This window comes from Callithrix jacchus, chromosome X (assembly GCF_049354715.1).
Source record: "Callithrix jacchus isolate 240 chromosome X, calJac240_pri, whole genome shotgun sequence".
NCBI lineage: Eukaryota > Metazoa > Chordata > Mammalia > Primates > Cebidae > Callithrix > Callithrix jacchus.
The window spans coordinates 72,170,458-72,182,597 of NC_133524.1; the positions used below are offsets into that span (position 1 = coordinate 72,170,458).

Here is a 12,140-nt window from a genome sequence, read left to right on the forward strand (position 1 = left end):
TCTGCTCTCTAGTCCCTAACCTTCTTCCCTACCCTCTTTGTTCTTTTTGTAAGAGCATCTTCAGAGCTGAGAAACTTTCTAGATGGCTTCACATCCAGTGGAAAAATGGTTCTGCTCATGGCTAGAGCTCCAAATCATCCTTCCTATTGTCTCAGTCAGGGTTCTCAGTTTCTCTGAATGACATGGAACGGGGCAGAATGCAGGCAGGGCTGGTAGGGCTTTGGAAAACCCAAACAGTGGGCCTCCAGTCCTGGGACCCAGCTAGAATTAGATCCACCAGACAGCACCCTAAACCAAATCCCATGTTTTGCCCCCACTGGCCCTTTCCCTGAAGGTCCTTTGGATAAGGCCCCGAAGCCAGGCCAATCCCATAGGGTACCTAGAATCTAATGGGCACAGGCCCAAAGGAACCTGACAGAAGAGGAGCAGTTGGCTTAGCTATTTGTTCCAAGTGGAGACCATCCTTTTGAAACCAAATCCTTGCTCATGTCCAGTGAATACCAGCAGATGGAAAGCAATAGTGATGATAGCTATCTTAGAATCATGAGTGCTAGCACCACATCTTCTCTGAAGCTTAGGCCCAATCCTTTAGTATGAGGACTGGGCCTATCTCCAGAGAAGAACTGCCTGACCAAGAAGAGTATTAGGTAATTTGGTGACCAGATAAGAACTATTGCAAAATATATTGCAAAATATTTTGTATATCAAAAAGAAAACACAATTCTTCACTAGGTTATGCCAATATTATCTGGGGCCATATAGCTGTCCAAGCTGACCTTCCTGTTGCCTTTCTCCTTCTGACCCTTTACTTTATGTAATAGAGAATTATGGACAGCAGGGCCTATGAGTTTTAAGCCAGGACCTACTTTACTTGGCCAGGACCACAACTTCTTTGAGGCTCCACTCCTGTCAAGGAGCCAGGCTACTCTAGGGAACAGATCTATACCATGTCCAGGAACAGAGGCAGGAATCTGAAAGTTAAAGAGACTCCTTATCTAATGATCCCCATGGAGATCATCCAGGGCTCGGTGTAAAGGGCCTTGGGATATGTGGACCTTGGGCAGGGTTGGGGAGGGCGTATGTCTCAGGAGATCATCAGCCATTCTCTGAATATTAATGGCTTTAGCATGGAGAAAGACACTGAAGAGTCCCATGGAAGGTTTCAACCTTCCAGAATTTTGACTTCTTGCAAACCTTTGTTGCTACCTGGGATAAAGTTTTGGCCACCACCAATAGTAAGGTGAACCTATTCTCTCTAAGGCATTGACTCCCTGTAGCGCCTCATCCAGCTTTCACATGTGCTAGTTCTGGCTTTCCTTCAAACCGTCCTTTTTGATGGGGTGCTGTAAGTCATGCTAGAGACCTGGATTCAAGTCCAAGTTTTACTGATTCCCAATTATGTTACCTTGGGCAAATTATTTTACCTCTCTGAGCCTCTGCTTCCCCATCTGAATCACAGGGATCAGGAGACCCTCTTCTTTGTCTGCTTTGAGGGTCAGTGGCAAGTGGGGCTGCAGGTTAAGGGTGGAGGAATGGAAGTCTCAGGAAGCTGATGGGGGAGGGTAGATAGACTGCTGGTCAGGCTGCTGAGGACAGCTCTTGGTGTCTCTCCCACAGCTCCCTAAGCCTGCGCTACTTCACCTACGGGATTCTCTTTGGTTGTGGCTGTTCCTTCGCCTTTCAGCCATCCCTCGTCATCCTGGGCCACTACTTTCAACGCCGCCTGGGTCTGGCCAATGGTGTGGTGTCTGCTGGGAGTAGCATTTTCTCCATGTCCTTCCCCTTCCTCATCAAAATGCTGGGGGATAAGATCAAGCTGGCCCAAACCTTCCAGGTGCTGAGTACCTTCATGTTTGTTCTTATGCTGCTTTCACTCACCTACCGGCCCCTCCTGCCCAGCTCCCAGGACACCCCAAGCAAGAGAGGTGTCCATACCCTGCACCAGCGCTTTCTGGCACAGCTCAGGAAGTACTTCAACATGCGAGTGTTCCGCCAACGCACTTACCGCGTCTGGGCCTTCGGGATTGCTGCTGCTGCCCTTGGCTACTTTGTTCCCTATGTACACCTGGTGAGGAATACCAGGGTGGGCCCACCCTACCTGGCTCCAAGAAGCTACCCTCAACCTTCCTAGATTCTAGAGGGTGTGGGTGGAAGACATCGAAAGGGCAGAGCTGGGACCTTTGGGAAAAGAAACAAAATGTTGGTTGGAGAGATCCAGAGAGGGAAAAAGAGAGAGGTTGAGGGAAGACCTTAGTGGAAAATGGGGGAAATCCCTCAGGGGGAAGCCCATGGACCATAGCTTCTCCCACAGTAAACATTTAGATAGATTTTGAGGAGATAGGCATTGCCAGGATGCAGGAGACTGGCCCAGATGACCCAAGACAGGATTTTCTAAGACTGTGTTCTGTGGAATGCTGGTTCTTGTGGTCAAATTATTTTGTTTAGGAAATAACATATACTGGATCTCTCTGGCTTCATAATGTGTAGTAATCTCTTAAAGAGACCAAAAAATTTTGTAGGAAAGAAACCCATTCAGTTTTGTTTAACTCGCCACCCACCAAACTTATGCAGCTACAGAACTGTTGCTTGTAGTCCAGCTGTTATCCTCCACAGGCTTCATGTTTCCTAAAACACACTTTGGAAGAATTGCCTGGAAGTTGGTGGATTCTTCTTCCCTGGTAATTTGATGTTACCCCAGGCTATCAGTTTGGGGTAAGGGAATGGGGGAGACTGTAGAGAAATCCTTGGATTTTTCTCAATCATTTAGGCTATTTTCTGTCCTGCTGGGGCTTAGAAGGGGCATGGAGATACCCACCCTCCTCGACTGTTGCTCAGAAGTCCAGAAGCCACAGAGCCAAGGGATAAGCAGGCAGAGAGCTTGTCACAGAGCTAGGGCTACAGAAGAGGGGGCTTCTATCCTGCTCCAGGAAAGTAAGCAGTAGAGAATTCTGGGTATGCCAGCAGTTAACCAGTCAGCTCCTCTTTCTTCTCCTGTTTCTGGGGGTCCTGGTGCTATGCTTTTCAGATGAAGTATGTGGAAGAGGAGTTCTTGGAAATCAAGGAGACCTGGGTGCTCTTGGTGTGTATTGGGGCTACCTCAGGCCTTGGGCGTCTTGTGTCAGGCCACATCAGTGACTCCATCCCTGGACTTAAGAAGATCTACTTGCAGGTGAGTGTGACCACCTGTCCACTGTGGGGAGAAACAGCCTGCCACAAATGCAAGGTTATCCCCAGCCTTTGGGATAGAATGGTAGTTTGTTTTGTAGCATGGGACAGTCAATCAAATTATCTGAGCCTCCATTTCACCTGCTTTTAAACAAAGAAAATCATCCTTGTTCTGCCTCTTTTACCAAGATTGAATGAGGATTCTGTGAGAGCAGTGTATATGGAACCTCTTAGAACACGTGTAAAGGAAGATATTTATTAATAACGGCTCTCCATCTGAAAGGAGGAAACTGCAGACTGATCTTATTGCTACCCTATACTCCTCTGGAGAGTCTTGGGCATCTGTAGCATTCTGTGGCCCGGTGTCTCTCTCCTTTAGGGCCAGGTCTATGACCTCTTATACTTCCAGAGCTACTTGACACCAAGCACTGGTTCTCAAATGTCATCCTATCAATGGACACAAAAGCAGTGCCAGAAAAGGCCAGACCTCACTTTCTTTCTCTAGGCCTCACTTTCCTCATTTGTACAATAGGAGTAATTTTTGCCTTTCCTTTCTCATCTTACTGGTGAGGATCAAAAGTTATATAGATGTGACCAGGCTTTGGGAAGTAAAAAATGTCATAGCCATATAAAGTTTTAATCCTTCCGACAGTGACTCAGATTTCCTCATATTGTGGACAGTAGCCACATGGATGGTCCAGAGGTTACTGTCTGTTTAAACTAGGCTCTGGTTTGGTCTGCATACAGGCCACTGTTCAGGCTGTCAGTCTTTGTCTACCTGGCAGCAGTATTGCCTTTCTTACCTGACTTATGATTTTTGGTCCTGCAAGTGGGTTTATAAAGAGGTACCCAAGTGCAAAACTCTGTGAAGGGGCAAAGACAGCCCCAGAAAACAAGTAGTCACAAATAATCCCTCAGGAAGGTGATTGAGTTCTGACTCATTTATCTCCTGGGAAAGCCCTAAAAGCATTTGCAAGGGGCCCTGGCTACACTCACAGTGGGGATCTCTCTGTCTCTGATAGCCCCCAAGTGCTTTCCTAAATACCCTCAAATATCTTGTATCAAAATATGATTAACTTTTCCTTAACTTTTTTGGTGTTAGATTGCCAGAGTTGGTGGATCTGCTTTGACAGAGGTAGAGTTGCCTTTAAGGTCCACCCAGTCCAACCTCATTACCTTGATGGAGAAACAGGGAAATGCTCACACAGACAGTAGTAGCAGAGCTGAACTCCTATGCAACACACTTCTCACATTCTACTTTGCCCTAAGTGATGGCAGAGCCAAGTCTCAGAGATGCTAAGAGACTTGGCCAAGGTCAAACCAAGAGATAGATAATCTTGTGATTGATAAAACCAGTTGACATTTTGAATTCCTTTGCAAATATCAGCAAGTGTTTTATCTGGGTGGCTATTTGCATAGGAGTATGTGTGGCTTTCTCAGCCTCACCTACATGCCACCCTGTGAGTCTTCCCTGCCAGTATTAGCAGCTCCAAGATGCCAAAGAGTTCTGGAAGTCAGGGTAATCTGGCATTGGGCCAGGGCTTTATCTTGAGGAGAGGCAGCAGCCTCTGCCTAGTCATATAACTCATGTGATTCTTACCACATTCCTTATGAGAAAGGTAGAGCCTGAGCAGTTTTTGCTTTCTGTTATACAGTAGGAGTTCCAAGGGACAGGGAGGCATTAGCCAGTTAGAGTCCAAGATAGGCTTAGGACCCAGTGCCTCTGCTGACCACCCGCCCACTGCTCTGGCCCCTTTTCCTTACTCTTACTTCATCGAGTTTTACCGCTAAGAATAATATAATCTTAGAACATTATAGCTAAAATGTCTCTTCATCAACTAGTAGTTCAACTTCCTCATTTTACAAATTGAGTGTCTTGGGCCAAGAGTACAATAATGGATGAACTTCTTTCTCTTGAATTTGTCAAGATACTCCACCACAGGAATTTGCCTCCCTTTCTCCCTGCGTGTAATGCAGGAGTACAGACCTGGGGGAGGAAAGGAGTGTACACAGCTTCAGGTTCTGAAGAGCTATCCACTAGACTCTGTGGCTTCTACTGTTGGTAAGGACTGGCACATGTCTCTGGCATCAAGCCCCTGGACCGTCTGTTGGAAAGGAAATAGTGACAGGCTGCAGGACAGCCTCACTTTGTGCCAGTTCTTGAGGCCTGTCTTTCATGTCCAAGAGGGATTTTACATTTTTGAACCCTGGCAAAGCCTCATGGAGGATGTTTAACAGACAACTAGATACAATAGGTAATACTTAGACATGATTAAAAACAGTTAATAGGGTCCTTTGTGTTATATAATGGTATTAACTTTTAATTTCAATAATGGGCTTTGTTGATAGGTGCATCCGGTTTTATTTTATAGTTGTGTGTGAATCTCCTAGAGGAGAAGCTCAGGTACCAGGGTTCTTATTTCTAGCTTCTGCCTGGCTGCGTCAAAACTGCCTGGGCAAAGTTCAAAGGTCTCCCCACAAAAAGATGTCCTCAGATGGCATTATCTTCTCCAAATATCAACTAATCAACCTAACAAACCCACTGACAGCAACAACATAGAAAATCTTTAGGGCACCAAATAGCCTTGACTTCCACTCCTTCTGTGTGTTCCTGGGTAAGTTGGCTTGCCTGTGTGAAGTATTGGAAAATCCTTGGGCCTATTAAGGATTTGATAAAGAGATCAGGTCTTAGCCCTGACCCTGGGACGAACTGGCTCTGCCCTGGCTCTACTAGCTGCAGGGGGTTGGCAGCAGCGGGATGGGGGCAGGGTTCCTTTCTCTGCCTGCAGCCCAGGTCTTCAGTCTAGCTCGCCAACACAGGTTGCAAATGAAGACCAGCTGTGTTTGCAGTGGCCCTTTTCTCTGTTGAGAAGGAAAAAAAAAACCTCTGGAAAGGCAGTTTCTTCATTTTGGAGTCATTTTGCTCAGCCCAATGAAAGCCCAGTGGCTAGTCACTATTCCTGGGCTGGCTTCATTCTCCCTAGACACACACCTTTCCAGTGGCTTGATTCCCCTGAAAGGCTCCTTTGTTGCCTTCTCAGGGTGTCCAGCCAAGCCCAGAGGCCCCCAGAGCCATGTGTCTGAGATGTCTGAGATGGGCAGTGCAGCCCATGTCCTAAAGCATAGAAACCTGGGTGAACGTCCCAATGGTTTTCTTTATGCCAAGGTATTTTATAAAATCAGCCCCCACAAAAATGGGCACTGGCTCCTTCCCCATTTCAAGAAGCTGTGCCTTCTACTTATAATCCCATCTGATCATCATGGCTCAGAAAGAAGAAACAGCAATTCCTTTTATCTTAGGGTCTAGTACAAAGACAAACTTCTTGAGGCCAGGGGCAGTCTTCCCTGACTTTTTTTTATCCCAACAGAATCACAGTTAAACAGGGGCTTTCCTGGACTTTGAATCCCTCAGTGCAAGAGTTAGAACGGGCCTAACCAGTTGGTGGGGCGTGGTGGCTCACACCTGTAATCCCAGCACTTTGGGAGGCTGAGGCAGGCAGATCATGAGGTTAAGAGATTGAGACCATCCTGGCCAACATGGTGAAAACCTATCTCTACTAAATATACTGAACAGCTGGGTATGGTGGCACATACCTGTATTCCCAGCTACTCGGGAAGTTGAGGCAGAAGAATCGCTTGAACCCAGGGGCAGAGGTTGCAGTGAGCCTAGATTGTGCCTCTGCACTCCAGCCTGGGTGACACAGTGAGACTCCGTCAAAAAAACAGGAAGGAAGGAAGGGAGGCAGGGAGGGAGGGAGGGAGGGAGGGAAGGAAGAAGGAAGGAAGGAAGGAAAGAGGAAGGAAGGAAGGAAGGAAGGAAGGAAGGAAGGAAGGAAGGAAGGAAGGAAGGAAGGAAGGAAGGGAAAAAAATAGAGAAAGGGCCTAACCATTCAGTCCAACTGTTCTGTTGACACCTTCCCCCACCCAGCACCCTATTTTATAAATGGTAGAAATGAAGACTTGAGAAAGGAGATGTGATTTGCTATGTGGTCTTGGCTGGCCAGCACAATATGACCTTAGGCCCTTGTTTCTCCAGGTCCTTTCCTTCCTGCTCCTGGGACTGATGTCCATGATGATTCCCCTGTGCCGGGACTTCGGGGGCCTTATCGTCGTCTGTCTTTTCCTGGGCCTTTGTGATGGCTTCTTCATCACCATCATGGCCCCCATTGCATTTGAGCTGGTGGGCCCAATGCAGGCCTCACAGGCCATTGGCTACCTCCTGGGCATGATGGCCCTGCCAATGATTGCTGGGCCCCCCATTGCAGGTGAGGCTGATACTCCAGGGAGGGCATCAATCAGGGAGTCCTGTTTTCCCTGGGTACTGGTTCTCCCGAGCACCTCTTCTTGAGACCCCTTTTCCTCTATTTAAGAAACTTTGTCAGAGTGCATGAAACCCCTTATCACTATTCGTGGAAGAGATTAAACACAATACACATGCATGGATCCATTCTGAGGGATGGATTTTCAATGGCTGTATATCTGTTTCAATAGGGTTTTATTTCAGACAGCATGGATCCTTCCAGAGGTGTGGAGAGAAAAATGAGTTTCGCTTTCCAATGATTCAACTGATCCAGTATCCTCTCGCTCTCCCGATGGGCATGTGATTATTTGCAAGGTAGTTGGGTAGGAAGAGAAGAGAAAGCAGGCTCTATTTTGTTAACACCTAGGGACATCCTCCTCCTCTGTTGACCTCTGGACTAAGACTGTAAAAGAGATTTGATTAAAGTAACACCCCAGAATTAAGTCAGTGAGGATCACCTTCAGCAGGAAAAGTGTTGACTTGCCATCTTGCCGCACTCCTAGTTTCTCCCTCCATTTTCCCAGAAGGGCACTATTGGTATCCCAAGAAACAGGGAACGGAAAACCAATGACAAGAGAGAACTCCATTTCCTTTCTATAGGATTTATTGCAAACAATGATTCATGCATTTGCTTCTTCTAGGCTGGTCAAATGGGTTAAACAAATATTCTTTGAACACAAATTATGTGCAAGGTGACATGAGGGCAGTGTGTGACAGTGGCAACAGCTTTCACTCAAGCTCCAGGGCAACAGCTATACTACCCATTCAGGGAGGTGGGCCTCTACTCACCCCCTGATCCAAACAGTGCCCCAGAATCCACATCTCTTTCCATTTTGTTTAACTCTTGAGTATGCAAAAGGCCACGGGTCTTTTTGCCTTTCCTGAATACTGTTTCCGGGCCCTGAGGTACTATGAGGCACCACACATTAGCTTCTAGAAGTGAGTAGGGAAGGCCTTACATACAAACCAAACATATCCTTAGTTTGGCAGCCTGGAGAAACCCAGAGGGGACAACCATGTATGTAACTGGAAGGAACACATATAGCCTCTTGCTAGGACAAATGGAACTTCAGAGAAGGGTCACTGCAGAGAAAAGGAAAATAAGAACTTATCTGAAATATACCATAGGAACCATTTGTGGGGGAGGTAGGGAGCTGGGGAATATCACTGTGGACCAAGACAACACTTGGCCATCTTTTGTGGAGTTCTGTTAAACTAGGTTTACTCCTAACTCTGTAACTAGGTGTGACTAGAGCTTAGATTGATGAAAGTCATAAATGGAGAAACTCTAAGAGAAGCTTCATTAGCTTCTTTCTTAATGAGCATTCACTCAAGGGCCTGCAGCCCCAATGCCTCAGGGAGCAGTCACCTGCCCTTGAAGTTGAGGGAACTCCTGAGTCAAGGCAATACAGGCCAAGATTATCTGGATAGGCATTGTGATGGCCCCTAAAAGAGGCTGAGAGCACCTTTGGACAGCAGAACAAAGCTGACCTTGACTTGTTTCTCTTGACTGTTTCAGGCCTCCTCCACAACTGTTTTGGGGACTACCATGTGGCCTTCTATTTTGCTGGTGTGCCCCCCATCATCGGAGCTGTAATCCTCTTCTTCGTCCCTCTGATGCATCAAAGGATGTTCAAGAAAGAGCAGAGAGATTCCAGCAAGGATAAGATGTTGGCCCCTGACCCAGACCCCAATGGGGAGCTACTGCCGGGCTCCCCAAGCCCTGAGGAACCAATCTAATGCCTTTCTTGCCATTGTGTGCTCTTTCCCAGCTCTTCCCCTTCATCCCACCCTGCTCAGCATTTACATTTTTGCCACCAGCACACTTGTTCCCAGACCTGTGCACACAGCATTTCAGCCACCTTGACAATCCCCTTGGAGCCAAAGCTCCAGGTATTCCAAACTCATTAACTAAATTCTCCCCAGAATGCCTTTAAATTTGCCAGGGCCCTTCTCATCCCAGGATCGGGAAAAGTTTGGGATCACCCCCTGGCCTTTGGAATCTCTCCATATACTTTCTAAGCCCTGGGGGAGGAGGAGGATGGGACCTCCTGGCTCCAGCTTATTAGTCACCCACTATAATCAACTGCCAAAGGTGCTACTGTGTCCCCAGGAGCCTAATAGGGTAGGCCCAAGTCTCTGTTTGCTGAGGAGGTCATTGCCATCCATATTTGAGAGCCACTGGGTGGAGGGGCAGGGAGGCAAAATTAGACAAGTAGCCTTGGTTAGCCTTAGAGTTTCTTATGGCTATGGCTTCCCAAGAACTGGATATAGGCAATGCCCTTATCATATGGTTGGTTAACAGTCCACTCCCCTCTTCCCTTCTTTTTATCCTCTACTGACTTCTCTCCATTCTCTTTCCCCTCTATTTCTTTGTATGACTGTCACAGACACATAGGTGCTTGGAGAAAAGGGGGACCTGGAACTTGGGCGAATCAGCCTCAGCTTGGCCCAGTCCACCCCTAACGGTAGCATCAGTCCCACTCATCTCAGGCTGAGCCACATCTCACTTTTTGGCTCAAGCTATATAATCCTAGACTGGAAGAATAGAATATCACATAGGGAAGAAACCTTAAATACCAGTGTTCCATGTTCCAGTCACTGATTTTTACAGATTTTAGTCCAAGGCATTAACCTTGAGGCCCTCCCAGCTCCCCATTCTTGTATCCACATGGCAAAATGTGAAGAAACTCCTTGCATCTCAGCAGGCAGAGGAGGACTGATGACACAAGCTGTCATGGTAGGAGGAGGGGCAGTAGTTATTGACATGGTGAACCAGCTCCATCTCTCAGTTTTCATGACAGGTCTATATTTCCACCTAGGCCAGGCCAGGAAAGGGACTATTTAAGGAAAAAAAAAAAAAAACAATTCCCAGCCTGGATTCCAAAAAGGTTCAGGCAGCAGTTACATATGGGGTTGGACAATTTCTTCTGGAGAGGGGAAGCCATCCTAGGCTTTACCACCCAATGTGTCTCCCATGCTGGGCATCCTAGGCCAATTTGCTTAAAGGGCCTTAAAGGTGCCATGAAAGGTAGACTCTGAACCACTTTAATCCCTCTTAAGTAGGCGATTGATGCTTCCTTATGCCCAGGCTCTTGCAACAATCTTACCGAACATTCCTAGTGCCCCTGGCTAGGGGCAGAGGGCACTGCCAGGCTGTGTTCAGTTAGCACAGCTCACCTCATTAGGAGCTCAGCCTCTCTCCTCACTCTGCCTCTTTGTGTCCGTTTTTCCCCTCTCTGAGCCTTTGTCTATTGTGTTCCTGTCACCCACCCTTTCATCATCTTTTTGCCAGGCATTCCTGGCTGTCACTTGGAGCCAACAGTAACTTAGCACCCTAAGCCAGGGTCATCCTAGGGCCAGGAAGATGAAGTTGTCCTGAGGGGCTCCAAAGAAGACAATAGTTCCCACCCATGATTTTCCGTTACAAACAGGCAGCTGGGGCATGGTTGGCCTCTGATGATTTCAATCAAGGTCAAAGTCCTGAGCCCCCTCCGCTGGTCCCAGTCCAGCTCTTATCAGCACCCCAAAGAAAAACCCACTGGTTCTTGGCTCTGTGGGTAGGAAGGGGCCCTAGAAAGGGCCTAGTTACTAACCTGTCAGTTCTAACAGTAGTGGAACAGGAGAAGCTGGGCCCTAGGAGTCCTATAACTCCCAGGAGAGACCACTAAAATTACTGAAGCAACAATGCCCCTACTTCCATTCCTCCCTGCCTCACTCTCACTAAGTGACCAGAGGGTGGCTTTGCAGGACCTCTTTTGTTGCTCAAGGTGTAGATAGATCTTAAGAATCAGGTGGTCACCTACTTCTCTCCAGATGAAGGAAAGACATTCACAGGTCCCAAATCTGCCCATTCGGATGTCACATAACATGGTGGGGTATCAATTTACTTCTTCCACACATGCGGATGTGCACATGTGAGCTTGGGTGCTTTTGGAGAGAATGTTGATTGGCAAAAGCAGCACAGTATTAATATTTAGAGTAGGATGCAGCCTCTTATGCACCACAGTTAAATCTAGAATGAACAAAATCTCAGAGCTCGAGACATGGAACATTTAAATCCTCAAGGAGTTTGGAACAAAATAAACAGATCTAAAAATTTGATTTGGGTATGTATGTTGCCTACAAGGGAGAAATAGTCTTAACCTGATTAATAGCAGGAAGCTTCACTTCAGAGCTGAAGTCTCATTTCAAATCAGATTTCTGCCAGGTTCTATACTCTCTGTGAGAGAGGAAATTAGAAAAAGAGCTATATAGGGGTTTGGAGTTGGTCAACTGTTTGAGACTGGATTTTTAAACAAGCTCTGAAATAGAAAAGTGGTTACTTTACAAAACGAGAATATGGTTACTTGCTGAGTTCGAATGGAGGCCTCACCAAGGCCACAACCTTGCTACAAATGTGCCATATTGAAAACTGGCAATTAACAATAATTCAATTCAGCTCTTCTTCCCTCTCCCTTATTTATGGGGAATCTAAAGGGACTTACATGGCTGGATGACACAGCCTGGCAGTGACAGAGCCTGGAATTGAGGATGATGGAGGAGACAGACCTATAAGAATGACAAAGCTGGGAGTAACCTTAGAGTCTCCTTTGTTCATACTCTGCATTGAATTTAAGTGGGGAGACTGAGGCCTAGAGGTAGCAAGAGACTGCAGCAGGTTCATACAGTTCAT

The 12,140-nt window shown here is 46.9% G+C and overlaps 1 protein-coding gene across 1 annotated transcript in view; it reads left to right on the forward strand.

Moving 5' to 3' along the window:
- The window catches only part of SLC16A2 (solute carrier family 16 member 2), a 120,117-nt gene extending 108,548 nt beyond the window's left edge, over window positions 1-11,569 (forward strand). The window contains exons 3-6 of the mRNA XM_017968552.5: window positions 1,618-2,068; window positions 3,026-3,169; window positions 7,202-7,430; window positions 8,985-11,569. Of these exons, the coding sequence (XP_017824041.1) occupies window positions 1,618-2,068; window positions 3,026-3,169; window positions 7,202-7,430; window positions 8,985-9,205 (1,045 nt within the window). The 3' untranslated portion in view covers window positions 9,206-11,569. The remainder of the gene's footprint in view (window positions 1-1,617; window positions 2,069-3,025; window positions 3,170-7,201; window positions 7,431-8,984) is intronic.
- The last annotated feature ends 571 nt before the right edge of the window (window positions 11,570-12,140 follow it).